Raw genomic sequence first — 26205 nt, 5'->3', positions numbered from 1 at the left:
CGTTTTGACTCTGGTCGCTCAGAGGTTTTCCGACACAGTCCACACTGTTTTCAGGGCGTTCCCAAGCGACACATTTACGGATCTCTACCAATGCGTGTTTAGCAATGTCAGGATATATGATTCTTTCGTCTCGCCACTGCTGCGATATTGTTTTTGAGAGCAATCATATCTTCGGACATTGAAGCCGCGTTATAATGAGAGTTGTCACGCATCTAGATCTTGCATCTTTAAAAAGGTGCATATCCTGAGCATCTCGATTTACTAATGCTGGTAAATCTGAGCATCCATGAGTATGAGTATCGTCCACGGCGTCTTGAGAGGCTCATTGCAGACCAGATTAGTCCACAGACGCCCATATCTCCCAGCTTGCTTCTTCTTTCCCAGCCAACTCGACCAGCGACGGTCACCTTCGTATCGTTCGCTCTTCGCTGCTTGCTTTCCTCTTTGCGATCTACCGCTATGTCTAGCGTTCAGTCCCGCAAAATCTACCAGAATCTCATCAACGCTGACACCGGGCAACTCACCATCACCATCACCTCCGAATCCGAACTCTCCAACCGCGAAATCCTCTTATCTATCGGGCTTTCTGACAACGACGCTTGCCCCATCGGCCTTTCGGGAGGTTTCTCTGAGAAGGGGAAGCTCATCGCACTCGCCATCGCCTCCGGCGACAAGGTCCTTGTCCTACAGTTTGCCGCCTCGGCTGCGAAACAAGGGATCAGCGATATCCGCAAGTTCCTGGCCGATACCCTCTTCTGCCGTCCTACCGGCTTCGTATATGCCTTCGATATGGCGCCGTTGGCCCTCGCTCTCTGGAAGGACCACGGCATTCGCATCGTGAACGGCGTGGACCTTCAGAGTGCTCATCCCAAGAGCCGCCTGCCATACGCGCTCGTCAAGCTCGCTATTGGCAACTCCGACCTCATCTACGGCCTCAACATCAATCATACATTCCGTGATATCATTTATCCGGGCGAAAACCTCAGCAATATCACCCCTGTCAGCCAGCGCGCTTGGCTTGCCTTCTATGTCTCCCAGCTCGCGACTTTTCAGGATCAAGTTTATGAAATCCCTCCCATCAATACTACGAAATTCTCCGATGAGGTACTCTCCTCCCTTTATATTTGTCTCTGTCCCCAAGCTAAATAAGAATTATAGAGGCTCAACCTCCTTGCCAAGAACTGGCAGGATGCCTTTCGGCTCGACAATATGAAACCGACTGAAACCTCAAAGAAGATTAGCTCCTCCTGGAACCCAAAGAAGAACCAGATCCATGCCACCACCGACCGCTACCAAAACCGCATCTTAGCTGGGAACGAATCACAGGTGGGGCGTTTCCTTTTCCCCTTTGGCCCCTATCTAGCTCATCAATGATATTACAGCGTGTCCGTGTCTCAGTCGGTGCCGGAGACCCTACTCAGGGGTATTCTGTTCCAGTCTCCTACAAAGACAAGCTCAAGTCGGGTGCCGGTGCAACCTTCACTGCCACTGCTGACCTCGACAACAAAGCTGTACAGACCTTGACCATCATTGGTAAGGATGCACCCACTGCTGCAGAATCCAAGCGCATGGAGACTCTTTTGCACATCTTGCAGGGTCTTGATGGCCAGGCTGAGAACCCATGGATTCAGAGAGTTTATGACTCACTTCCAGACTCGGAGTTCTCATGGCCAGCTATCTGGGCAGAGGAGGTTTCTACCCCAGCTCCTTTTGATCCTGACAACATCCCTCGCCCACTCAACAAGTCTCAAATCACAGCCATCAGGACCATGCTCTCTGAGCTGGATGCCCACCGCCTAGGTGTCTTTTGGGGGCCTCCTGGCTCTGGCAAGACCACTGTCATAGCCTCTTATGTCTTGACTGCACTTGCTCATGGCAAAAGCTTTATTTGGCTTATTGCTCAGTCTAATGTTGCTGTGAAGAACATTGCAGAGAAGCTTCTTGACTTTGACTTGCATAACTGGAAGCTCCTTGTTTCCAAGGATTTCTTTCAGCACTGGTGAGTTTTGTGTTCCATAGATATTATCATTGCTGAAATAAGTATAGGCATGAGCATCTGTATGACAAGCTGAGGGCTAATGTCATTATCTCTGATGAGTTCAAGGGAGTTCAGAGGGAGCTACAGGGGTGCTCAGTTGTTCTCTGCACTTTGTCTATGCTCTCCAACCCTGTACTTCATCGACAGAACATATTCAAGACATTCCCTCTCAGGACTCTCATTATAGATGAGGCTTCCCAGATTGAAGTAGGGGAGTATTTCTCTGTTTTCAATTCCCATGATACCATACGTAAGGTCTGCTTTATTGGAGATGATCAACAATGTGAGTGACCACATTTAAACCTCTTCACCATCTCACTAGTCTACAGTGCCTCCTTATGGACAGGAAGATATTCAGGATCTCAAAAGTATTTTTGAGGTGGCTCACCTCACAGATACTAGGATTCTCCTGGATACACAATGTGAGTTTTAACACTGCAGATTGTTTTTTTTACTTAATTGTTTTAGACCGTATGCCACCTCAGATTGGTGCATTTATCTCTGAGGCTATCTACTCTGGCTTGTTGCAATCATGGGAGGACCATCCCATCACTGGAGAGGATATGGCTTGCCGGTTTGTCAATGTTAGGGGTCAGGAGGAGTCTGATCAGAAGAGCTGGAAGGTGATATAATTGTCTTTTGAATTATTATCATTTAACTGACCATCACTCCTTTATCAGAACACTGAAGAGTGTGAAGCCATTCTTCAGATAGCAGCTGAATTTGAATCCCAAGGAAGGAGTTACAGGATCATTACCCCCTATGAGGCTCAGAGGAGTCTTATGGAGCAGGGGATGAAGGACAGGGAGCTTATTTGGGAGGATAAGTGCTTCAATGTTGACTCTTTCCAAGGTGAGCTCATATATCTGGACTGAGATTTATCTAACTTTCCTCACTCTATGTAGGAAATGAGGATGAATATATCCTAATATCGCTTGTCAGAACCAGAGCTCTTGGCTTTCTTTCTGACCTACGTCGCACCAATGTTATGCTTACTAGGTGCAAGAGGGGGATGGTGATTTTTACCAACAGGGCTTTCATTGAGGGGAGAGGGTCAGAGAGTCTTGTTGGAAATCTGCTTGGGTACTATGGGGATGAGGCTTGGCTGGAGGCCAAAGAGCTTCAGAATGTGGAGAGCTTGGGTCTTTGAATAACAGGTTTACTTTTTAAATTGGTTGTGTATACACATCCATGAATCAAACACCTTTTTTTTTTGTTTACTTGAAAGTGGTGATGCAAGTCTTTTGACAATGGTTATAATCTAGCAGATACATTATTGTCTCTAGAATGAGCGGTAGGTGTCCCTATTGACATGTTACAGAGGGACTTCATGTCAGCCAAAGCCTGAGTGATCTCACTCTTGAATTCAGTGGTGGAGGTGTCAGCACTCGAAAACTTTGACTCAATACAAAACTTGATCATTGATGGGGCAATCAGATCTGACACACAGTGAGCTAAGGGGGCTGGTGTAAGAAAGTTACTGGAGAGACTTACAGTTGATGCCATAGCCATCCTGATATGCGGCACCAAACCTAGAGCATTGGAGTACTTGGTGAGGTGCAATGACAAATTTGTATGAAATATCTTACCCAGTTCCTTTGAAGTAATGACCAGCACTCAAGCCACTCGTACTCAACTTCCATTCTTGACTCTTGCTGAAGAATTCATCTTCAAACAGATCGGCACGCTCACCCTTGTCAGCACGCAGCATGAGCCGCAGACCAAGGAGGTGCCTGTCAATACCACGGCCGGTTGCACCCATGCGAGTCAGCTTGACGTGTGCCTGGACAGCACGAGACAGCAGTGATGATTGCCGCTCCTAACGAGTGCAAGATGCAGGGTCAGGACATGGACGTTGGGGTTTATGAGCTGCACTTGCCGTTCGATGCTTGTCCCTCATTGACAGGACCCATTCCCGCCCTTCGGCCGTGTAGCTTCTAATTGTTTCGGTTCGACCGTGGTCAAACATCCGGGTCAAAACCGTTTCGTATGTCGCCGTGAAGCTGCCGCGAGAGCGATACCAGGCAAGCTGCAGTGCAAGTTGAACATATGCATCAGGAGACTGGCGAGCTAGACGTTCATCAGTCACGAGAAATTGCCACAAGAGGTAGAGGGCTACAGACCGAACTTCATCCAATCTGAGCCGTAGTCTTCGAACCATAGTACGCTGTCATCCGAATCAGCAATAAGAGCGCGAGCGGTGTCTTGAGCGACGGTGCACGCGTGTTCTATGCGCAAATCGGTGACGAATGGTAATGGTGCCCAGCCATATTGCTCAACGGGGGCTTGGGACCGATGAGAGCTGGCAGACGAAGATGGTAAGGGAGGTGGGGGTGATTCTGGAACATTTTCGACACAAGCGTATTCGGCAACGATGCTGGGTATCAGAGCATCGCAGGGCGAGTGCTCGCCCATGGCACCCGCACGAGCGGAAGAATCGACAATGAGTGTGATGGTTTTGTCGAACCATCGATTGCGAGCGTCATGAGAGCTGCGGATGTGGTGAAGGTGATCGTCTATTTCGGAAGAGGGGGATGAAGATGCAGACTTGGTGGATGAAGAGGATGAGCTATGTGTGTAATGGTCGAGGGAAAGTAGGAAGAGTGATTGCTCTATGATATTAAGACTTGTCCGGTTGACGGGGGATATATTCCTAAGGTATTGACAATTCTGAAAGGTATACGTGAGTAACCAGTCTGTCAATCCAAGGATTGCAGCTTACCTCCGCCCAGCGGTCTCTCTGATCAGCGGTGAGGACGCCAACAGGAACGGCCCTTTCTCCCGAGGATACCCGACGCTGGACGTCTACAACAATTTCGCCTAGTCTTTGCTCAATGGCTTCGAACGGGAGAGGAACAAGGGGGTCTTCAGGTGTCGTAACGGTGACCGCGTACATGAAGTCATGCAACATGACCAGTATTTGGTGAGATGCAGGAGACTGTGCTTTCTCTATAAGAGCATCACATCTGGACAGGGGTATTCGACAGTTGTTGAACATTCGGTCGACGTTCTCGCGCAACCATATTCCCGTCCGAGAGGCATCAGGTTCTAGGCCGCCTCTAATTTAAAGTCAGCATTGGGAACGAAAGAACTAGGAAGCATCCCTACGAGAGGAGTTTTTCCCGATATTCAAGGCAACGATGGACGAGCCATGCTGCCCGCCTTACTTGCCAGGGTGATACTCCTTGCGTCGGAAGGGCTTTGGGGATGTTGGAGTCGTCGAGGAATGCTAGCCACCAATTTGAGTTAACAACGAGTGGGTCTCTGCCTTGCAAGTAGGCATACTTGAGCCAAATGTTGTCGTCAAGCCAGTTGTGAGGAGACGCCCGGTCGAGAGCTGGGACTATAGTCTAGCATGTGACTAGGAATGGGTACGAAGTTGACAGACCGTGTAGACGCTCTTGACATTTCTGACCAATCCCATTCTCGAACTCCTTAGCCCATTGCATGCGCTGAGCAAAGCTCTTCTCGAATGGCTGGCCTCCTCTTGCTTCTTGCTCATGGAGGAATGGCTTGAGGGAGTCGAGATATCGACCAAGCGTTTCGCTGAGCTCCGGGACAGGCAGGCGCGGAAGTTTGGGGGCAGCTTTCAATGGTGCTGCGGTAGACATGGCCCTAGTACGTTGTATAAGACGTGAGCGTATCATGATGACATATAACGGTGGATTCCGATGGGCATTGCGGTAAGTTGCTAGAGGCGGACGTCGACTCGGAAGTAAATGCCGAAGAGTAAGTCGCGTATATTATGGTACTACTTACAGGCGACGCGACGTGTGAAGCTGTGTTCCGCACAGTACTTACTTAGTTGCTCTCCAGCTCATCCTGTTGACTGAATTCATGGCCTTTCTTTCGAATTCTTGAACCCTGTTCTTATTTTCTATTGCCTCGTCCACATTTTGTCATATGTTACACGAGGGAGATTTTGGGACTGCGTAGATGCTTGAATTTAGGTCCTAATATCAAGAACGACTGTCTTCTGATATAGGGTCTGCTTACTAGGGGAGACCAGCTTAAAGGGCCTTTGACTTTAGTGAGGTATAGAGGTGTTTACATAGTTACAGCGAGGTCGAGCGCTAGCACGACTCTTCCATCTTCCAAACCCCTCGTTATGCGCAATGGCATTTTACAGCAGCTCTTTCAAAGTAAGCACTTCTTACTCACCAGTCACTGGATCTGATACCTTCAAAACATCTTAAAGGTGCTTCACTCATCTGTGATCAAAGTTGGAGCAATGATTAATGTGCTAAACTCTGCTGGACTGGTACCTTTCTGCGAGAATGCGAGGATGGGGATGTGTAAAAATTGTCTTGGAATGACCAGCTTTCTCACAACTGCTATCATCGCTTGTACCGCGGATTTGCGACCAGCGGCCTCGGCAACGTACGGAGCACTCTGTTGAGTCTCTGTGATGACCTTCTGACCACAGCTGATTTCCGAGTTTGCTCTGAGTTGGCGGACTGAAGACGAGGTCCACTCTCGAGCGGGAGAGACGACATGTGCCAACACACGATGCGCCAATCACTGAGGACGTCTTACTATCCACACTTGAACTTCCGTTTGCATACGAGGAACACAGCAACCAAAAGGCAGATCGTGCTATGTATAAGATGTGTTCGGAAACTGATGTGGAAGCGCAGTAAGGAGAAGGAAGGAGCGAGGAGAGGGGCCGGTGTTAAGGTCGAAGATGACGAGAGAACGAGATGTCAGGGCGACCACCACGGGAGGAAGACCAAGGAGGGAGAAAGCAAGCAGCAAATATTCGCGAGTCGCTTCAAGGGGAAAATCTATATATCGGGCCGCCATGAAAAGAGCGAACGACGATGCATCGACAAGTGTTCACGATCAAGAGAGGAGCATTCTTCCGTCCATAGTCAATAAGTTCAGTTACGCCGCCGGAGTTCTCGTTCACGATTCCCTCGACGGTAGAGAGGATTACAGAGATGTTGATCAAGTTGGTGTCCGGTGAAGGAGGAAGTGAAGGTGGGAGGCAAACAAAGTCGTTCCGTCGGAAAGGTTTCTCCTAGCTAAGCTGTGCAGATGCGTGAATTGACGTACTCTAACAGTAAGTTAGTTCATGACTTCTCTCGTCAACCATACTAGCGACAAACAACGTCGACAAAATTGCCCATTGTGTGAGATGATCAGCGATTTACGGCAGTTGATCCTGAGGACAGTTACAGTGTTTAGGCACTGTTTAGGCTCATAAGCGACCTCGTCGACTGTCTTTCAGGAACCGTGACGTGATGCTTCCGACGGCAAAGTGCTCAGAGGCCGCGGGAGACCGATGCATATGGATGATCGCCAGGGTAATAAGCAGCACCAAGTTCCCTCCCACTTCCTCCTTGCCTCAGCAACTCTTTCTGCCCCCTCAGGTCCATCTACAGAACAACTTGCAGCGCCGGTTAAGCTGAGCGAAATGGGTATTTATGTGCTGTCGCATGAGGGCGTTGGAAGAAGCAGGCTGACCATGCATATACCCAGACTCAGTCTCTTGGTCCAATGCTGCTGTCGCGGTCGCGACCGTGTTGGCTATTTCGCGCGTCATGAAACTCATAGAAGGCAGAAAGGTACCTGAAGACAGAAATGTCCCTCGAGCAAATGCTAACACCAGTCGCAGGCCGTCAATTACCTCCCTGGCCTAGTCATACCCTTTCAACCGTTCTCGATTCCTGGCGTCATATTCCCTGAAACTTCATGGAATCCAGGTTTGATTTGGACGTGGACCTGGCGCAAGACTCAGAACTGTATTCCCATTCACTGTCCCATAAATTTAAGCACTGACACTCTTATTTAGTGTATGAACGCTACAACAACGACACAGTAGCAATCGTACCTTACCTTGTCGGCTCGCCGACATTATACACGCGAGACATGGATGTTGGCCGCCAGATCATTACGGCGGGACACAGAACCACAGAATTCGGCAAAACCGACTCGATGAGTGGTGCCTTGCTGTAGGCTATTTGGCAAACGATATATGTCCAAACTTAACCTATGGTATAGGTTCTGGGGACCAAGTGTCGTGGCTGTCGAGCGAGAGATTTGGCGGAAGCACAGGCGGATTGTGGGACCTGCTTTCAACAATGAGACGTCAGTTACCCCCCAGCATCGGAGTTACGTTGGTCTTACCCATCCTCTAGGTATTCTCTAGTGTGGGACACAACTAAGCAAATATACAACGAGTGGATCAGTGCGGAAGGATGGACGTCAAAGGGTGTCATCGATGTGCCTGTCATGCAGGCGTTGACGTTCAAGGCAAGTTTCAAGTACTTGTTCGCTTTTACGGCTTGTTTACATAGGACCCTCTAGTTCACCCTCATTATCATCGCAACATGCGGTTTCGGATTTCCCTTCTCATGGATCGAGCCTCCGCGAAACTCGCCTGAGGAGATGACACTTCAAGAGTCGTTCAAGATTATCTCAGAAACGACACTGTTTGCTGTCTCTGTTCCAAAGTGGGCGTGGTATATCCCTACGAAATGGTGAGTACCTATCTCAACGCTGGCCTCTGAGTAGTTTTATGCGTGTCGCGAGATAGGGTTAAATCCACTCGCAAAGGATACGACACAATGCGCGAATTCGTCAAGTCGCAGGTTCACACTCGCCGGGAGGAGATCAGAAACCGAGATCAAGACGCTGACAAGCGAAAGGACATCTTCTCCCTTCTACTGGAGGCCAATGAGAATGAAGAGGGCGAGAAGATGGCGCTGAATGATCAAGAACTAGTGCGTTTGCTTAGCCACCACCTGGTTTGTTGCAAGTAACTTGTCGCTTGTTGAATCTAGGTTGGCAACGTCTTCGCATTGCTGTTCGCAGGGCATGGTACATTCTCTTTTTTGCCTATTATTTTAATAACGCTCATCTATTTCTTGCAGAGACAACCGCCCATACTCTCGCTGCCACCCTTGGTTTCCTGGCATTGGACGTGGACCTCCAGGACGAAATTGTTACCCAAATCCAGGAAGTTACCTCGGGCCGGCCAGATGGCGAAATTGTAAGTGTTCGGTTTTGAACATACATTCACGTAAGGACGGTGCTGATCTTGTATTGGTAGCTACTCGAAGATTATTCCCGCCTGGACAAGGTGCTCGCTGCTTTCTACGAGGGTGTTCGCATGTTCCGTACGTATCTTATCTCTTTGTAATCCTTGGTTTCAGCGGCTCATCGTAGTTGTATAAGCCTCCGGGAATGTTCTTATTCGTGAAGCGAAACAAGACACTGTTCTTAACCTGCCAAAGCAGCATGGTGAAGGTTACAACCCCTTGCCCGTCAAGAAGGGAACCCATGTAAGAGACACATACAGGTTTTCATTATGACCCTGACTTGCGATTCAGGTTATTGTGGACATGGTTGGAGTTCGTGAGTATATTATCAGCATGGTGTTCTTGGGAACAATGCTGATGCCCTGCAGAATATAATCCCAAGTACTTAGCCGACCCAGATGAATACCGTCCCTCGCGCTGGTATGCCAAAGGGGGCAATCAGAAAGAAGATCTCTCGGAGTCTGAGGAATACACTGCTTTCAGTGTCGGTGAGTGCATAGTTAAAGTGCATCCTCACAGATTTTGATACGATGTCTGTCATTTAGGTCCTCGTTCATGCATCGGACGCAAGTTTGCTACTACAGAGGCGGTTTGTTTGCTGTCGCACATGTTGCGCGATTGGAAAGTAGAGCCCCTCCTCCTTCCGAACGAGACCAAGGCGGAATATCGCCAGCGAGTCATGCAAGGCGTCATGCACCTCACGATGGGTGTCAGAGATGTACCGCTTCGGTTTTCGAGGCGGAAGTAGGCGTTTGACGTTGGAAAGGTGTATGATATCTTTTATTGGATTATCTCTGGACTCTTATATATGTTTTGTTGTTCCTCCGTGGTGGCAGAAATTTAATCTCCTTGGTGCAATATGTTTTAGAAGGTTGCTCCTTCCCATACTATCGTCGGTCATTAACGTTTTATCGCTCGTGTCCTTTGCCCCTTACCATGATTCGATGAAGTTGACCCTCCGTACCTTACCATGACTTGGGGTTCGGGATCAAATTATAGGTAAATCGGGACTCTCCGGCCGGCTATGCGAAACAAAAAGCCAGGACCATCCGGTTCAAGCAGTCACAAGACCAACATTCATTTATTCATACATATCTAGCCCAGCAAAACTTGTCAGAAAACTACTACGCGCCGTCATCACACTCCGACCAAACTTGCAGATATACAAACCCTTCGGGATGCTTGTTTACATACATGCAAATCATAATCGACCGCTTGATACCTAGCAGAAGATCACGTTGATCTACGGAACGCTGGTTAAGAGTCCCGGATGGAAATTCTAGCCAAGTTTTCACTTACACCACAGTTGTCCACGGAGCACTGTTCGAGGGGCCCTATATCAGGACTATGGAATGCTTCGGAACAATTGGCTGAGTCGCAGAAAAGCCCAGAGCTACATCCATTGATGAAGTTAAAGCCGAGGGAGTAGACACTTTAAGCCAGGAAGCTATAAGCCGAGTTGAGAGGAATCGAAAGCAGCATCGCTCACTAGTAGTGGTTGCCTACGAGGGTAATATCGGCTTGACTGTACCCAGTGTTTTGGAGAGTGAACTCGACTGCACCGCAGTTAACACCACTGCTCCCGCAGTCCCCGGTACTGAGCCAGGCAATACCACCGTTGAGCTCGCCCTGAATGTTAGCAGCCCCTTGAGGCGTGCTATCAGCCTGGTAGAGAAACAGAGGGGTACCGTAGTCGCAGTTATTGGTGAACTAGACATGTAGAATTAGTAGCAATAAAGTAATGAAACGCTCCCGAAATACTAACTGTGACTTGGTGAGACTCGGAGTTGACTCCTTGAGTAAAGAAGAGAGCAGCGGTGACAAGAGCAGAGAAAACAAACATGCTGTTGTTTCTTGGTTCTGATATGAACTAGTCGTTCTTTGCCATGGTCGAATCCCTTTTATAACATTTTGAGCACCAAACCAGCGAGAACCGCAGTTACGAACGACGGCGCAAGAGGGTCAGGGCGTAGAGCAGGCTTGGTCAAGTGTCGTCCAAAATGTCAAAGCCACTCGAATGCAACAGATAGACCATGTTAGACCTTAAGCGGGAGGTGCAATGGCGACATGTCAATATTGCATTGGTGAAGTTCTTTATCATGAATGCCGACGTGTCAGCAGTGTCAGCCGAGTTTGCTTTTTCCTCGCCCTGACCAAAAGCTCAACAAGATATGACGAAGTATGATCATACATGGCCGCGAATGCATTGAAAAACATATGATCGTTACTGCTGGAACTTACTGCATCATAGAAATGACTACATTAGCGACTAGAAGGGCTGACCTTTGACAGTGGCGCAGGCAGGAACTACGATGGTCACAAGTTACGCTCAACGACATCGCAGACCTTGAGATAAAGATAACGAAGGCTGCGCTTTGAATGATCTTTGGTATGAACACCATAATCGTTTTCTTCGTTTTCGTCTATTCGAGTTAGGTAGGAGGTCTGAATACAAGCATACGTGCGGTCTCGTGAACAGCACGTCTTAAATGTTTGAACTTGTCAAGGAGAGGCTAGCTGGTGTATGTGTCATAAATATCGTCAGTGCGGATTTCCTACAGAACAAGTGTCGACCATTTTCTGGGGCGCTGGCCGCAAAAAAGTGGCTTGATGGAGAGGCAATCGATATGCAGCTAGGTTTGATGCTCGTCCATATGTCGTCAATACGTCAATCAACCGTATGTGACTAGAAACCTCGACCGTATTGCAGTAGCATTCCGTATGAGTGGACGATTTCTGAAGTCCTATGATATTTGAGTGGCACGGCGTACTGGTGTGGATCGAAACTGCATCAGCAACAGCACGATGCCTCCACCTACGCATACGGCCGAGCCAGTTTAGATCTGTTTATGATCGAGGTGAATGTCAAATTCAGATAGGATCGAAAACCGACTTGTACAAATTTGAGCAGAATCAGGCACATACAGTAGCTCTGCGCCAAATTAACATTGACCGTGAAGGTGGTAGCCAGATGCAGAGGTGAGAATGACACGGAACCAGAGAAAATATGTGGACGTCGAAATTTCGACATTATTCAGACGGAACCGTACGGATGTATGGAGTGAAGGAGACCACCTTTTGATAAAGAGGGAGGGATTACTCCTAGTCTTTGCGATAACATCGCTCAGACTTTCTCGGAGAATGATGAACACGTATTGAGAAGATTGGTTTCAGGTCGCACTTTATTCTGTTGACCGGGGTTGACCTTGACAAGGAGGGAGAAGTGTGATAACGCCATGAAGTCTCCTTGCGTGTCCCGGCCGAATCGACTTGCTCGTCCTCTGTGGCAAGTAAATAGGTACTACAAGGACGTACCAATCATCTCGAGGATTCGGAGGAAAGCTAGGAATCCGCGCATTTATCACAGCAGTACTTGCCGGCATCAAGCACGGAGTGCCATCATGCTAGCACACAAGTAGCGCGCAATGCCTGTCAGCTGAGCTTCGGATACACCTTTTGCAACTTGGGCCATCATTCTTTGCCGTCATCTGGCCTTCCTATCCCTGTGGCATTCTGTGCCTGCAAGGCGGGTAATACAAAGTGCGCTGACTTCATAAGAGCAGAAGCCAAGATGTTTGCCACATTCTATAGCGTGGGCAAATAGAGTTGTGCTCCTATTGCAAGAAAGATCTAGACGTCTGATCAATGCGGCTTATGGATCACTCGAGGTTGTAGGAAACGTTGACGGGAGAATGAAAGCACCAAGCAAAGTTGTACTGTTGCGGCACTTGAGTCCCTCGAGCTGAGGTTGATACCAGATATCAACGGAGATAAAGCATTGCAAGGACCGTTTTCGATTTAAGCACTAACTTGATGAAACGAAGGGTCTAGGTCAAGGTTGACCGGGACAGACCAGAACCACAGAACCCGAGCTCGCTGCACTTGGTTTATGTAATGTATTCCCACGTCTGGAAATCTTGGCGCCCAACACACACCAGGTCTTGACTCTGCCTAACTAGAACTTCTTTTTGACTTCTTTCTCATTTTCGACACAACATCGATGAGTCTCACTTTCGTGCGCTGTCTTCGGCTCTCGCTTGGCCTTAAGAACTCTAGGCTCTCTGGAATCTGTCTCAGGCACTTGATCGAGGGATATTCTTCATCGCCCGCGTTGTTCTCCAACAAGAAATTAGTCGATTCTGGGCACGGCAGGAAACGCATGGCCAGGCGGCTGCCTGGTCTTAGAATTCACGCTTCCTGAGTCAGCCAGGGATGGGCGTGCGACACTAGACAAACTGTGTTCTCAGGTTCTCGAAGGCAAGGTAACGCAGCCAGAGAATATGCTGGAGGACACAATGGAGCACGCCCTTCACCCGCGGTTCATGCTAATACCAATATTCATAGTCTTCTGGCGGATCCAGTTTATCATGTCCGCTTGGGCGGAACCTACTAGTTATCTGGCATAGAGTGCTGGAGCATTCTCTTTGCTAAACCGAGTGGAACAACGACGATGTCGCACCTCAACTCCTCATCTGCATCGCTGCATCGGCCTTCTTGGAAAAGTCTCACCTTTTTCAGAGCAGAACCCTCGCTTCCGCCAAACTACTGTCTCATCCTATGGACCTGGACTAGCGGGCAGACTTATAAAAGGCGGGCCTCTGCTCGCCTCTTCTCCGGCAAATACATTTGACTCTCCTCTACAACCATGTACTCTCGCGTCGTCGCTGCTCTTACTTTTGCCTCCGTTGTCCTTGCCTGGGATGCCGGTCAGTGCACTACTGGCTCTCTTCAGTGCTGTGACAGCATCCAGGATGTGCGTATTGTCCGCTCTTGGAAAGTCTTGACAACACTGTTGACCACACATGCTGCTCGTCATAGGCTGCCAACGCCCACGACGCGTTCGGCCAGCTTGGCCTTGGTGACCTCCTCAACGGTATCACCGGCCAGGTGGGCATCTCGTGCAACCCTATCACGGGCATTGGCGCTGGCCAGGGCGCCAACTGCGCGTCTACCCCCGTCTGCTGTGACGAGAACAACTACGTGAGTTCGGTCTGTAGATAGATGGACCTTTCCTTTTGCTGACAATGACCCTCCACAGAATGGCCTCCTCAACATCGGCTGCAGCCCTGTCCACGCTGATGCATAAATGCGGCACCCCTTCTTTGTTTACACAATCTTCTATTGGGCGTTTGTGGGTCGGTGGGGTCAGCACATTACTCAGTCAGTACTGGCGAATAATCATCAAGCATATACGTATTCTACGCTACAAATGTACGGCGCAGACGGTTAAACTTCATTTTATGTCCACTTTCCAACCAAGATCGAGCTCTCTTCGTACCTGCGCTGAGAATCAAGATCAACTATTTTTTACCTCACTGTGCCAGCCCTGCAAGCTCAAAGTACCTGGGGGCTGAAGACATTCGCCCGGTTAAGCCATTTCCTTTGAACCATCCTCACTCTGATATCAAAGACAACTTGCATTGGAACGTCCTAACGCTGCTGGTATGGTAAATGAAGTGGAAGTCTTCTGAGAAAAGGATGAGTCTAGAACTGGCGGCAAAGAATCCATATATGAGAAAGCCACGTGCGTTGAGATGCGACGAAATGGGAGATTGCCGCAGTCTTATGGGTAAGTAGTGCCACCTTTCTCCGCAGGGGCTCCTCACCCCAGCTCAGCGTCACGTCAGGCCCCCACGCTTCGTTGGACATTTTCCGGCCTGTGTGCAGTCGAATCGACTGGCGTGACATTCTCCATCTTCCAATGCCATGATTTCCTCCTTGTTTCTCCTCCTTGGTCTTGCGGTTCAAACCGTGGCAGAATCCTATCAGCCGGAGTCGAGGTACGGTTACTCTTGATCTTGTCGTTCCATCGCTGGCCTCACCCTCCAACCTAGATGGGCGCAGGCATCTGTCGTTATCCAAGAGTCTCTTTACGTTCATGGTGGTCTCTCCGACCCATATAACACCTATTCATACACTTCAGCACCAGAGACGAACCAACTTCTTCTCCTTGATCTCTCATTCTCCTTTAACGCATCTGCGCCTCCATGGTCACTCGTCAGTGTCACCAATTCACCATCCCTGGGTTGGCACACCCTCTCAGCTTTCAACGAGTCCATGTCCCTCCTTTTCGGTGGCCAGCCAGGCCCAAGTTCCCCAACTGTATTAACGACCCTTAACGATTCAGCCCAGCTTCTTATATCATCTAATCGCTCTTACCCATCCTTTATCGACGAGTCCCAGAACTGGGCCGATGAACCAATGCGGAGAATTCATCACTCTGCATCGTCAACTAACGGTCTTATTTGGATCATTGGCGGAGAGGAAGCAGATGGGTCCGGAGAAGCGTTCGCCGAGCACTATGTCTTCGACCCCGCCACCGTTATGTTCACTTTATTGCCAACCGAAAACGCCCCACCTGCGATATATGGTCATGTCTCTCTGGTTCTTCCGTCCGGGACCCTCGTTGTTCTGGGAGGTTACAATACCGCTTCAAGCCAACTAGTACCTTTGGACACAATATGGCTGCTCGATACCACCCAGGCTACTCTGACCTGGAAAGTTATCACCCTCCCATCAAGCAACTCTCTCCCAAACCCTCGCAGAGACTTCGCAGCAGTAGTCATTGCCTCAGGAGAGATTCTGATTCATGGAGGCGGTGACGCGACACTTCAAAGTACCTACGCCGACGGCTGGATATTGCATACCTCAGGTAGTACGGATACCTGGTACTGGGAGGCCGTAGAAGTACTCGAGCAGATAGGTCCGAGGAAGGATCACTTTGCTGCTTGGGCGGGAGGCTGTGTTGTCTTCGGTTTCGGTGCGCTCTTTTTATATCTGAGATATTGCTGCGCAGTTGCATGTGCTAACGCGCATCGTTGTCGCGATAGGATACACAAGTTCCGGGCCTGCACCGGCCGCGCCCCTTCCGGTGTACGATCCGACAAGCAGTGTCATTTCGCCGTCATACACACCAGCGCCTTCTGGGTCTCCGCCTCCTACAACATTGCCCCTTCCAAGCCAAACACCCGGCCCAGTCCCCACTGCTGATCCAGGTGGAGGTGGAAGTGGAGGTGGGAATGGTGGAGGCAATGGAAGCGACGGTGGAGGTTCTGGTTCTGGCCAAAACGTTAAATCTCGCCAGGCAGCCATAATTGTTGGCACGATCTTCGGTGCTCTCGGGATCGCAGGCCTGCTCGTCGGTATAATATGGTTCCTCCGTCACCGTGAGCGCAGGAGGGGCGAAGGCTGGGGTGGCGGCCGAGGAGGAATAGGGTGGCTGACCAGCCCCGCGAAAGGCGGTGAAGGTCGATTCTACTTGCTGGAGGGCCCACATGCCAACGACGGTCCCAATGCTACTTTTGATGGTGCATCCCAGCTTACGAGGGACCCAGCTTCAGTTCAAAGGAATGTTTCAAGTACTTCAGCCCCGGGGCTGTTGTCACGAGCAGCCGCACCAATAGCCGGTCTGGCGGCACTGGTGTACAGCTCCCTTCCCATCCATCGGCAACAAGCGGTCCCACTGGCTCGTCGCGATATGTTTGCAGATGAGGACGCGTATGCCTCAAATCCTTTCATTGGTTCGGCCGGCTGGCGATCCCGTCCCCTGCTTACCAGACGGGAAGGTAGTGAAGGCACCGCCTGGAGCCTCCGTTCTGTCGGCGCTGCAGTTCGCGGGATTATGTCCCGCGAGCCAAGCACTGGGCACAGTGAACTAGGATATGGAGAGAAGTCGGTAGATGTGTACGGAGAGCATATTCCAGAAGATAGTAGCGACGGCGAGGCGTCTCGGCTGATTGCCTCCGATTTCAACCCATACACCGCAGCTTCGCTTGATCCTTCGCACCCCAAGCAGGCAAACAAACCTACGTGGGCATATACGGACCCGTTCGCGGACCCTACGGAGGACGAACAAGATGCACAGCTTCTGACCGCAGATATCACTACCATGAACAACTTGTCATCCTCCAGCGTTGATGATCCCAACCCCACAGCTGAAGGCGTGTCAAGGGATGCAAATGGCAGACCCCACCCTCCACCGCTACGCACTCTGGCACCATTCTCCGTGGAGCCGCACACTCTCAGCCCCCTCAGAGAGATGTCGTATAGAACGGGAGGCAGCTCGGACACATCCCATACCTCTTCTGTATTCTCTCATTCACTGTCGAATCCACCTTCGCAAGGACATAGCAGCAACCCCCGTCAATCATACGTTAATACCCCACATACCTCACTTAGCTCTGCGACCGGCGCCGCAGCATCCGCGGCACTTCAGCGGCATACATCCATACTCGACTCTGCGCCTCCCCCGAGTCAACCGTTACGTCGCTCTGATACATGGTGGACAAGGTTTGCTCGCACGCCTCTGCTAGACAGGCGTCTCTCGCGCTCATCAGGCGGCGGTGGCCCCTTTGAATTCCGGGATCCTAATCCTGCCCCACCGCTAAGTGCGATAGATGAGGCGTCCAAGGCCTCGGGGTCACCTGACTCGCCAGAGTCGCAGGTACAGAGAGGTGGGAGCGGTGGGAGCGCAGACAGCGCACAGTCGCGGAGGGGTGGAAACCACAGCCACGGTGGTTCCCTGCACTCTGGGCACACTGCCGACAGCGCATATTTGGGTGGCGCATATGATGTTGTGCAGCGTTTGGCGTCAGAAAGTAGCAACTCGCGGCGCACAGGAAGTACAGGCTCGACTGCTACTACCCAAACTGGAGAGTTTGGCGCCAGAAAGCAGGGGTCGGACTCGTCAAACCCGCAGTCGTCGAGCTCCCAGTCGAAGCAGCCTACACCGCCTCCGAAGGTGCCTACGCCACCCTTCGTCATGTCGCCAACGCGGATCGCCGATGAACCGCGGCAGCCCACCCTGGCGCATGTTGCGTCGCCACCTAAACGAGTCAAGTCGCCAACAATCGCTGACCGGATATCAAACTTCGAGGCACTGGGCAGGAATGATCCACCAGGTGGTGGTGGTCCTCGCAACACCCGAAAGCGCGAGGAGGTCCCGTCTCGGAACCGGGTGAGTATCCAATATGGCCTGGCGCCACGGGCGCCGCTGTTTGTTGCGAATCCCAATCCCCCCGGTGAACCATCGGAGTGATGGGTTAGTTGATTTAAACTAAATCAAAAGATACGATATCGGACCCTTGTTTTACTGCTTACCCTTTTTTGTTTGGCGTAACGATTATTCACTTCTGCATTCTTCACGACCACACACGACCTTTTTTTCATGTATACCGTTCTGATTCTTATTTCACGGCTTTGATGTTGAGCTTGCCTGCATGTATGACCTGGACGATGGACTTGCATTGGACTCTATTAGCTAGTATGATTGTATTGTTATGACCACGGCTGTACCCTCGCGACAGTATAGTACAATAGAAGTCCATTCGATGGTTAGTCTGATCCGTTAAGCAAGCATCGTGTGTTCTGTGGACATCCCGAGGATCACAAGCTTTCGGTCCCCCGGGTCCCTCTATTATCATCCTTGTAATGTCGCCCAGTTATCGGTAGCATGCAATGGTCCCTTTCCTTGCTATCGGGATACTAGTCTGGCGAACTCGACTGAGATGGTTCGCAAGCGTCCATTTAAACGGAACAATCAGCAACAAAATACTCACCAAACATCCTTCCAGCTTCTGCTTGCAGTCATTGACCCGAGGTAACAATTTTGCGGCTTTGCTTTAGGGTCTTCCTTGACCTGCACACGCATGTCCTAGGTTGGCACGGTGTCAGATACTACCGAGTAGCGTCACGGTAAAGTCAGCTACGCCGGGCACGTACGACAACTGAAAGCTGACGAAAATGGCGCACTTTGACATCAGCCACTATGCAGTTCATAACTTTTAAAAATTAACATAGCCCTTGAAGCTTCGCCAGCCTGTCTGGCGCCGAAGGGTTGAAGTCCTTCCAGGTAGGCAGAGCTCGAATCATCCAACGTCGGCGAATTCGGGTGCATTTTCCAGTGCATCTAGCAGCCACAGTGGCAATTCTCCATGGTCTGGGCAATGTTTGAGACGAATCGACGGCGACACTGGTATCTGGAAAAAAGACTAGCTGAAGCTGGTTTGCTGATGTCCTCCTCAATGTTCCCGAATATCTCCGTCTCTTCACATGGAATCTGGGCTCCTCTGAATATCCTGAAAAATATCGAGAAATGCTAGCCTTGCCATATCTTCGACAACAGCTCTGTCATTATTTTATACAAGTAGAATCCTAGCCGTGACGGCGGTGAAGAGAGGTGGAAAAAGCTGACGATATGATCGTAGACTTGTCGTGGACCAAAATCGAGAACATCACCGACGATGAAAAGAGTCAACTCACCGCGGTAGAAATATGAACATATGCTGACATGCTGAATAGACTGGATTTCCGACAACCGCCATCGTCCCTCGGTATTCTTTTCAAGTTGTGGGGAGCAATTTCGGCCAATGAAGACATCCGAACGACGTGTATTGCGACCTGGACATATACATCCGGACATAAAATTCATCGGGGGGAACTGAACGACTCGTGACAAAGATGTGCTAGACTAGCAGAACGTAGCCGTTGGGCCCAATTGCGGAATATGCCGACCACTTAATCCTGAGTCTGGACGGCGAGAGACCCTTAGCTCCAGCTCGTCGAATTTCTATTTCGAACTTGAATTGATACGCAGCAGGAATGTCGCGGACAGGTCATAGCGATTGACTGAGACTCGGGACACCCAGGATCCTCAGGACCTTCACACCCAATCGCGGACGAGCCTACAATTGGTTGGATGTCTTTTTAAAGAGAGCGAGGGCATGGTCCGCAATGGCACCGCTCTAAATTGCTCCGCTTCGACGAAGCTAAGCAGTCTATGGGAAAGGGTCTGGCAGCTATGCGAGCAAGAACAATTTTCCCTTGCTGCAGAGGGAAGGAGGGTGATCAAGCACAACGTAACGTGCGGGGACAAGGCCCCAAAACAGCCGCGTTAATGATGCGGGTGACTGCGTGATGTCGATCGCCCACGGATTTCGTTACATACCAATTAACCTGAGAATGTCCATCGGTCAGCCACTATCACCTCTCGGAGCATAGCTGGAGTCGCAGCCGAAAAGCCACCCTCGTGATGTGGGCTTGCATGCTCAGATGATAAGACGGGCGTACAAGCGGCAACGTTGTCGAGGTATGTTTGCATCTAAATCGAGTCAATGAGAAGAAGGAAAGACAATGTGTCATGCCACAAGTCGAGTCAGCCGGCGAGCCAGAGCACCCACCGTAAGGAAAATCCCAGGCAGCATCCACTGCTTAAACGCCTCTAATTGGCGTTGCCTAAAGGGTCTTCAAGCAGGGTACCCGCTTGGGGGAAAGTAACATCTTTGCCTCAATGTCAGTCTGGCTGTAGTCGAGGTCAAAAGAAACATCATGACGCACTCATTGTCGCGTTGAAGGTTTTATGCATATTTGTCGAAATGAAATATACTGTAAGCCTAAGAGGGAGGCAAACATGTGGATCAAAGAAAGTGAGGTCCATGTCGCTCCGCCACAGATACTTAGACGGCTCATAAACATAAAGGACGTTGTCGCGCTGCAGGATTATCTCAAATTTAGCGGCGGCCATTTAGAGGACTGGGAGGCAAAACACGACATCTACATGAAGAGAAACAAAAAATAAACAACTTTCCAAAGGGTTATCACCGCATGCAGCAGCGCCCAGCCGTCTGATTGTGATGCACGGATTTGGGGGACGAGTAGGTACTGGTTACGGCTTCCCATCTCCCCAAGCGCCGGCATTGGCGGATGCAAATCTGGTGTTCGGGGTGCTTGGCATTTCTCGCCTCATGCTGGTGCCTAAGAAGAGAAGAATCGGGTTGTTCAGTGGAGATCTGGCCCTAGACACCTAATGACTGTGGCAATGGCTTACGGCATTTCCAGCTCAACGTGGACAAATGGAAACTTGGTTCTTCAGTTCGATTCGCTACCCACGTTCAGAAGCCAGGTACTCCCGAAGTAGCCGCTGGACAATGGCAGCGTGCAACTTAAATTGGGTTTGTCAAATGAATTAACGCAGTCCGACCACCGGCGTTTGAATTTGGGGAGAAGTTCGTGGGACAGCCCTTGTACTTGAACGGGAAGAAGATGACGATATCGAGGTCGAGGTCGCGAGTCGAGAATGCGGCCTATATTATACCGGCGGCGCTATAGACGACCGAAGCTAGGGTCCACTGCAGGAGGAAGAAGTACTATTGTCAGATGAACATCTGATGCTCCGACCAAGCCATAGCATGTGAACAATCGGTTGCTTACGCACCTGCAGCTTTGCCAAGTTAAGACCAGCTGGCAGACGTGAGCCGACCTTATCGTACGCAACTCCGGCACCTCATGTACGGTTCCTTCTATGCGAACAGTGCGGCGCTTGTTATCTTTAGGAGTATGGACATAAGAACCAGCGGATCGGAGAGTTGACCCACAGCATCCCCACGCCCAATTGCTAATCGTAGTAACGAATGAACAGCCGCCTTAGAGTATGTTACGATCAGGCGCTAGTACTGTACCGGCGATCTTCCATAGGTATGAAGTTCGCTGCACTGAGCACTACAGCAATTGCACGTTTGTGGTCTGATTCCTGAGTTTGACCCGTCCATTAGTGCTGCCCAACCGACTGCCAGTCCTAAAGCTCACAAAGAAGTTGATATGTTGCCATACCTACGATCGCGAGTCATTTGTTTTCCTGCATAAAACCAAAACATGACTAGGTCAGGGCACTTCAAAGTCCAAGGCAGTCCGCCACACATGCTGGTTGCCAACCCAGGCAAGTTGGAAGCCACGGTAAACCGAACAATCAAGTAGGTTGTCTGAAACTCGTCCAACTACATGGAGAGCTGCACGAAGGACCCCATGGGAGTGGCGGCTATTGCATAAACACACGAACCTAGTTCCGATCTCGATGCAGAAGTTCCCGCAGAGGGACACACGCTTGTTGTCGCGATTTGACCATCAGGGCCAGGGCCAGGGCAAAGTGGCAGGCCGAAATATGGGACGGCGCTCGGAGGACGTTTGCGACTTAGCCTTCGTCTTCCCGCGAGGCTTCACATAACCATCGATGTCGAGTAAGGCCCAAGCGCTGGTCTCGACTGTCAAAACCGGACGCCCGATGATCACCCTCGCCGAGCTCGAAACTCTAACGATGCTCAACCGACCTTCGGGAGTCGGTAAGAAAATCCCAAGTTGAAGTCGTTATCATAACCTTCATCTTCCCTGTTGGAAGTTGTCACAGATATACATCCATGTGACTGTGCAAAGAACCCAATCTTGAGATAAAGGGTGATTGGGATCCGACCAGGGAGCCGAACAATGATGCAAAGGACATGGAATAGCTGTAAGAGTGGCAAAGCGGGTTAATTAAAGCCGCACACGCACCATTCGGTATGGCTCCTGGAACGTTCTCCGTTGGTTCCCGTCTGGGTTCCTGTTCTTGTTCGAGCCCGGAAGTTCTTACATCCTTGTCACGGTGCACAAGTAATGTACCCGACAATTCAGTTGTACTCACCGACTGAAGTCACCGGTCAGAAACCGATGATGATAATGGACCTGCAGCAGTTTCCATCTGTCATACGAGATGCCTTCGACTCCTCGAGAAGATCCCCTACCAGCGCCTCGGGCTGTTCTCCGCTGAAGTCCCCGCGCATGTCGGAGCACTGCGGGCGTTCAAATGTGTACATAAGGCAAGCGGTGTCCGAGGTCCTGATATGGACTAGAACCGCCTCATCAACGGCTCAAGGTGCAGCTGGAGTAAGTTCTCGAGTACCTCGAGCTAGAAGGCAATGATGTACAAAATACAAGGCCCCGACGTTGGGCATTCCTATAGTATGCGTACAGTTCAATTGTGCTTATGGAGTATAACACGTGTTTACTTCAATTCAGCCAGAATCGGGTCGGTGCTGTTGTTCCTCTCAAGAACCTATAGAAAGCAAGGCTCGACGGCAGGAAGACTGAAGAAGGAGAAGTGTGGCGCACCTCAATGAGTTTCTTGACATACTTTTCCCTGGCCTCTTCCTGGGAAGTACCCTTCACGCTCTCCCAAGCATCCCTGGCGTCCAGATATTAGACTCGTCAACCTACAAAGTCGTGCTTTACTTACCACTTTGCCTTACCGGTGAAGTCAAGCATGCCGGGTCTCGCGGTGTTGACATCGCCAACGGTAGCTGCACAGAAAGCGTACTCAGCTCCACGCGTGTCATGAAGACTCAGCATACAACCAACCTTGCTTGTAGTACTTGTAGAACTAGAGATCGGATAAGATCAGATCAGCAACGCCATATATTGTGATATGGATATCGACACACCTCAAGCTGCTCATCGGTGGAGAGCTGGGTCGGTCCACCCTTGGGGAGGTTCTGGACGTAGTCAACGGCCTTCTGGAACTTGGCTTCGGACATGATGGTAGTAAACAAGAGTTATCTGGCACAATCGCTTGTTGCCCGATTCGGTTGCCAGTGCAGCAGAGGTGGGCTGCTTGGTAGACACTTGACCGTGATTTTGGGATTGACGGCAACGCGACATCGCGCTGAATATACCTCCGACGGGGAGCGCTCGAAGGGCGGTTAATTAGGATCACTTTTTAGACTATGATCGACAATACATTGTACTGTAGCTGGCTTCAACTTTAAACGCGGCTCTCCCAAGCGCTGTGTCAAACAGCCCGCTATTAGACGCTGCGAGCTTGGATACGTCCATGATTATGTCACATATGTCACAAAATGTCACGAGTTAGGGTCACAGACGTCACAGATGTTCTCAACATTTGGCTGTCCTCGCCGTGGAGAGCTGCGCCCGCAACTGCCCGCAATCTCTTCCCTGTTGACCAGCATACATTTCTTTAGGCCACAATGGCCCCATCAGCCCCTCCACCTACCCCTCAGGAAATACAAAGGAAACTCTCCGTTCACTCGAAACCGAAGAAAGTGCGTTCCCATTCACTCACTTCAAGTTCGTGTGCCGTGCGCTGACATGGATGCATCAGTCCCTTTCGCCACCCATCGCAGGAGTCTCCGGCACAGAATCTGATTCAGACCCATGCATGTCCCCAGAACTACACTCCCCTCTTTCGCAAGGGTTGAGCCCTGGCGGGATCCTCGTGGCTGGCTCAGCTGCGCAGCCACCACTGTCATCAATCGCTGAACGTGATGCAATAAGCGGCGAGGAGTCTGACGAGGATGACGAAGAAGGCGGATGGCATCAGGGGCAAGTCGGTATATCAAGAGCTACGCAAGGCTCGACCGATGAAGGTGTCATCAAGGCGGGGTATCTGTGGAAGAAAGGCGAGCGCCGAAAGGTTCGTTTCTCCTGGTGACTTGTGTGGGCACCTATCGAGGCCCTTTTTGCGCAGACATGGAAGAAGCGGTGGTTCGTCCTGCGACCGGCCCATATTGCTTATTACAAGACCTCCGCCGAATATCAGCTCCTTCGTTTGCTCGACCTTTCCGACGTCCATTCATGCACGCCTGTCACCTTGAAGAAGCACAACAATACCTTTGGCTTGGTTTCTGTCGTGCGGACGTTCTATTTACAAGCTGAGACCGCTGAAGAAGTTCACTCTTGGGTTCAAGCCATATCGACCGCCAGAGAAGCTCTAATGGCGACATCCACCCAGACGTCCTTCTCGACCCCACCGGTGCCAATTCCTGGGGCCAACACGCACCCTCGCCAAGCTCCTACCCCTTCGCCATCGTCGCACCCCTCTTATGCCCAAAACATCACCTCTTCAGACTCGGAGGACGGCTCCCCTCGTGCCGCGCGCGCTTACTCAAGTTCATCGCAGAACCCGCCACCTACCATAACAGCGTCTCCGTCGAAGCCGTCAAGCGCTTCGAAGGAAGCGTCCAAAGTTGTTATCTCTGGATATCTAATGAAATGTGGCGCGAAGCGACATAATTGGCGAAAACGGTGGTTCGTGTTGCAAAGCGAAAAGCTTGTCTATTCTACTAGTCACATGGTGCGTTATTTTAGGTCGTCCACGACTCTTCCCTGACCTGCCGCAGGATACGAAGCCACACCGGCAGTTTTCTTTCTCGGAAATACTTGACGCTCTGGAATTCGATATGCGGGCACATAAACACGCTCCAGCGGCACCTCCGACGCCGTCTAGCTCGCACCTCGCTTCGGGTGCAGCCGATGATTCGAGTAATGCAGGACCACATACCTTCAAGATCGTGACCACGAAGCGTACGCTGCTCCTTTGTGCACCGAGCGAGGAGGAAGAGATCAAGTGGCTTAGCGCTGTTCGAGCCCTCATCGCTCGACGGACAGGCGCTGGTGTCGTCCCTGGAGAACCAAGCGGCGCCTCGCAAGGCGCCAAGGGCTCGGGTTCAGGGGGCTTAAGCGACGCGGGGGGATCGTCGGGTGGGGCAGCCATCCGGCAGAAGTACCGTAATAAGAGTTTTAGTAGCCAAGGTGGCACGCCTCCCGTTGGACTCGTCGGGGAGGATGGTACGGAACGGAAAACATAAGGTGGATATTAATTCTGTTATCGTTGGTTATATCCTCTACTGTAGTTTTATTTGTTATGACCTCACGCTCTTACGGTTGCTCTCTTACCTGGACGCTGGTTGCTTGGGATTCGTTTGTTTATCGTTGATATTAATATTATGCGGTGACTACTGCATCCAGTGTATGCAGTCTCTCGAGCGAGATCTCCACTGTCCCGTGGCGAGTCTGCTGGCGTTTCAAGTACAAAGTTACGTTTTGGGCGCTTCTGATTGGAACGTGCAGGTCCAACAGGTGCTGCTGCATGGCTGATGGATGCTGTGGCGCATCGCGGCTTTGGACATTGCGCGACAAGCGCGGAGGATGGACGGCCATGCCCCCGTTCTTTTGGGGTCGCGGCGGTGACCATAAAAGAGGCCGGGATCTGACTGGCACAACAGGGCACAATTGGGGTGTACACTCCGACAACCCAACGAGATCTCAGACGCGAACTCCGACCCCAGCGGCTACTCCAGAGGTGAAGGGGTCCTGGCCAGACGCTGGACGAAGAGGATGGGCTCGGCGTCTGCGTCCATCCGACATCACTCGAGAATACAAGACGGTATGGATTGGAGATGAGTCCAAGACCTCAATCAATCAAGATTCAACCAGATTGAGATGCTTAACGACACTATGGAACAGGGGACCCGCTTACGGCGTTGGGATAAGTATAACGCAGGCAATGTTGCCAAACCGGGG

At 50.7% G+C, this 26205-nt stretch overlaps 9 protein-coding genes across 9 annotated transcripts; 6 read left to right on the top strand and 3 right to left on the bottom strand.

The window, feature by feature from the left end:
• Positions 1–1769: 1769 nt before the first annotated feature.
• Positions 1770–3188, top strand: CONPUDRAFT_50679 (uncharacterized protein; the record flags this gene model as incomplete). Its single annotated transcript, XM_007767122.1, has 5 exons — positions 1770–1999; positions 2047–2321; positions 2507–2661; positions 2719–2890; positions 2944–3188. 5 exons carry the CDS (start codon positions 1770–1772, stop codon positions 3186–3188), a joined length of 1077 nt encoding a protein of 358 aa, XP_007765312.1.
• Positions 3189–3267: 79 nt separating this feature from the next.
• Positions 3268–5758, bottom strand: CONPUDRAFT_80707 (acyltransferase ChoActase COT CPT). Its single transcript, XM_007767318.1, has 8 exons — positions 5427–5758; positions 5147–5375; positions 4761–5097; positions 4162–4708; positions 3918–4108; positions 3628–3857; positions 3533–3570; positions 3268–3477 (listed from the first exon to the last, which is right to left on the bottom strand). Exons 1-8 carry the CDS (start codon positions 5647–5649, stop codon positions 3293–3295), a joined length of 1980 nt encoding a protein of 659 aa, XP_007765508.1. The 5' UTR covers positions 5650–5758; the 3' UTR covers positions 3268–3292.
• Positions 5759–6153: 395 nt separating this feature from the next.
• Positions 6154–7125, top strand: CONPUDRAFT_135807 (uncharacterized protein; the record flags this gene model as incomplete). Its single annotated transcript, XM_007767858.1, has 5 exons — positions 6154–6201; positions 6359–6418; positions 6465–6534; positions 6615–6901; positions 6923–7125. The coding sequence occupies 5 exons, from the start codon at positions 6154–6156 to the stop codon at positions 6962–6964; spliced, it is 507 nt and encodes a 168-aa protein (XP_007766048.1). The 3' UTR covers positions 6965–7125.
• Positions 7126–7267: 142 nt separating this feature from the next.
• CONPUDRAFT_100281 (cytochrome P450) lies at positions 7268–9996 on the top strand. Its single transcript, XM_007767857.1, has 15 exons — positions 7268–7458; positions 7520–7605; positions 7656–7782; positions 7833–7992; positions 8042–8128; positions 8179–8293; positions 8348–8520; positions 8577–8763; positions 8824–8860; positions 8914–9032; positions 9093–9159; positions 9218–9324; positions 9373–9397; positions 9450–9569; positions 9627–9996. The coding sequence occupies exons 1-15, from the start codon at positions 7323–7325 to the stop codon at positions 9827–9829; spliced, it is 1749 nt and encodes a 582-aa protein (XP_007766047.1). The 5' UTR covers positions 7268–7322; the 3' UTR covers positions 9830–9996.
• A 342-nt stretch (positions 9997–10338) lies between these two features.
• On the bottom strand, positions 10339–10791 carry CONPUDRAFT_50811 (uncharacterized protein; the record flags this gene model as incomplete). The annotated part of the gene is made up of 2 exons (XM_007767126.1): positions 10339–10513; positions 10571–10791. Coding segments are annotated over 2 exons (396 nt in total), but the record flags the coding sequence as incomplete, so codon positions are not given.
• A 2876-nt stretch (positions 10792–13667) lies between these two features.
• Positions 13668–14167, top strand: CONPUDRAFT_120081 (hydrophobin; the record flags this gene model as incomplete). The annotated part of the gene is made up of 3 exons (XM_007767856.1): positions 13668–13834; positions 13900–14061; positions 14120–14167. The coding sequence occupies exons 1-3, from the start codon at positions 13727–13729 to the stop codon at positions 14165–14167; spliced, it is 318 nt and encodes a 105-aa protein (XP_007766046.1). The 5' UTR covers positions 13668–13726.
• Positions 14168–14657: 490 nt separating this feature from the next.
• CONPUDRAFT_100277 (uncharacterized protein) lies at positions 14658–18360 on the top strand. The gene is made up of 3 exons (XM_007767855.1): positions 14658–14861; positions 14916–15841; positions 15912–18360. Exons 1-3 carry the CDS (start codon positions 14788–14790, stop codon positions 18116–18118), a joined length of 3207 nt encoding a protein of 1068 aa, XP_007766045.1. The 5' UTR covers positions 14658–14787; the 3' UTR covers positions 18119–18360.
• A 4408-nt stretch (positions 18361–22768) lies between these two features.
• On the bottom strand, positions 22769–23597 carry CONPUDRAFT_100276 (uncharacterized protein). Its single transcript, XM_007767854.1, has 5 exons — positions 23328–23597; positions 23245–23266; positions 23123–23186; positions 22999–23071; positions 22769–22942 (listed from the first exon to the last, which is right to left on the bottom strand). Exons 1-5 carry the CDS (start codon positions 23418–23420, stop codon positions 22892–22894), a joined length of 303 nt encoding a protein of 100 aa, XP_007766044.1. The 5' UTR covers positions 23421–23597; the 3' UTR covers positions 22769–22891.
• A 257-nt stretch (positions 23598–23854) lies between these two features.
• CONPUDRAFT_163471 (PH-domain-containing protein) lies at positions 23855–25679 on the top strand. Its single transcript, XM_007767853.1, has 4 exons — positions 23855–23945; positions 24005–24316; positions 24371–24976; positions 25023–25679. Exons 1-4 carry the CDS (start codon positions 23871–23873, stop codon positions 25488–25490), a joined length of 1461 nt encoding a protein of 486 aa, XP_007766043.1. The 5' UTR covers positions 23855–23870; the 3' UTR covers positions 25491–25679.
• The last annotated feature ends 526 nt before the right edge of the window (positions 25680–26205 follow it).

This window comes from Coniophora puteana (assembly GCF_000271625.1).
Source record: "Coniophora puteana RWD-64-598 SS2 unplaced genomic scaffold CONPUscaffold_3, whole genome shotgun sequence".
NCBI lineage: Eukaryota > Fungi > Basidiomycota > Agaricomycetes > Boletales > Coniophoraceae > Coniophora > Coniophora puteana.
The sequence above is the reverse complement of the archived record's forward strand: the minus strand, read 5'-3'. Positions and strand labels throughout refer to the sequence as shown.

Coding starts and splice junctions, on each gene's coding strand:
- CONPUDRAFT_80707 (XM_007767318.1), bottom strand. CDS start 5,649: ATGTCTACCGCAGCACCATTGAAAGCTGCCCCCAAACTTCCGCGCCTG. Junction 5,376..5,426: donor ATGTCAAGAGCGTCTACACG/GTCTGTCAACTT, acceptor CTATAGTCCCAG/CTCTCGACCGGGCGTCTCCT. Junction 4,109..4,161: donor CTCAGATTGGATGAAGTTCG/GTCTGTAGCCCT, acceptor ATGAACGTCTAG/CTCGCCAGTCTCCTGATGCA.
- CONPUDRAFT_100281 (XM_007767857.1), top strand. CDS start 7,323: ATGCATATGGATGATCGCCAGGGTAATAAGCAGCACCAAGTTCCCTCC. Junction 7,783..7,832: donor CTGGCGCAAGACTCAGAACT/GTATTCCCATTC, acceptor ACTCTTATTTAG/TGTATGAACGCTACAACAAC. Junction 9,398..9,449: donor TGTGGACATGGTTGGAGTTC/GTGAGTATATTA, acceptor GATGCCCTGCAG/AATATAATCCCAAGTACTTA.
- CONPUDRAFT_100277 (XM_007767855.1), top strand. CDS start 14,788: ATGATTTCCTCCTTGTTTCTCCTCCTTGGTCTTGCGGTTCAAACCGTG. Junction 14,862..14,915: donor TCCTATCAGCCGGAGTCGAG/GTACGGTTACTC, acceptor CCTCCAACCTAG/ATGGGCGCAGGCATCTGTCG. Junction 15,842..15,911: donor CTGTGTTGTCTTCGGTTTCG/GTGCGCTCTTTT, acceptor TTGTCGCGATAG/GATACACAAGTTCCGGGCCT.
- CONPUDRAFT_100276 (XM_007767854.1), bottom strand. CDS start 23,420: ATGTCCGAAGCCAAGTTCCAGAAGGCCGTTGACTACGTCCAGAACCTC. Junction 23,072..23,122: donor TTCACCGGTAAGGCAAAGTG/GTAAGTAAAGCA, acceptor TCTGGACGCCAG/GGATGCTTGGGAGAGCGTGA. Junction 22,943..22,998: donor ATGTCAAGAAACTCATTGAG/GTGCGCCACACT, acceptor TGCTTTCTATAG/GTTCTTGAGAGGAACAACAG.
- CONPUDRAFT_163471 (XM_007767853.1), top strand. CDS start 23,871: ATGGCCCCATCAGCCCCTCCACCTACCCCTCAGGAAATACAAAGGAAA. Junction 23,946..24,004: donor TTCACTCGAAACCGAAGAAA/GTGCGTTCCCAT, acceptor TGGATGCATCAG/TCCCTTTCGCCACCCATCGC. Junction 24,977..25,022: donor TCTATTCTACTAGTCACATG/GTGCGTTATTTT, acceptor GACCTGCCGCAG/GATACGAAGCCACACCGGCA.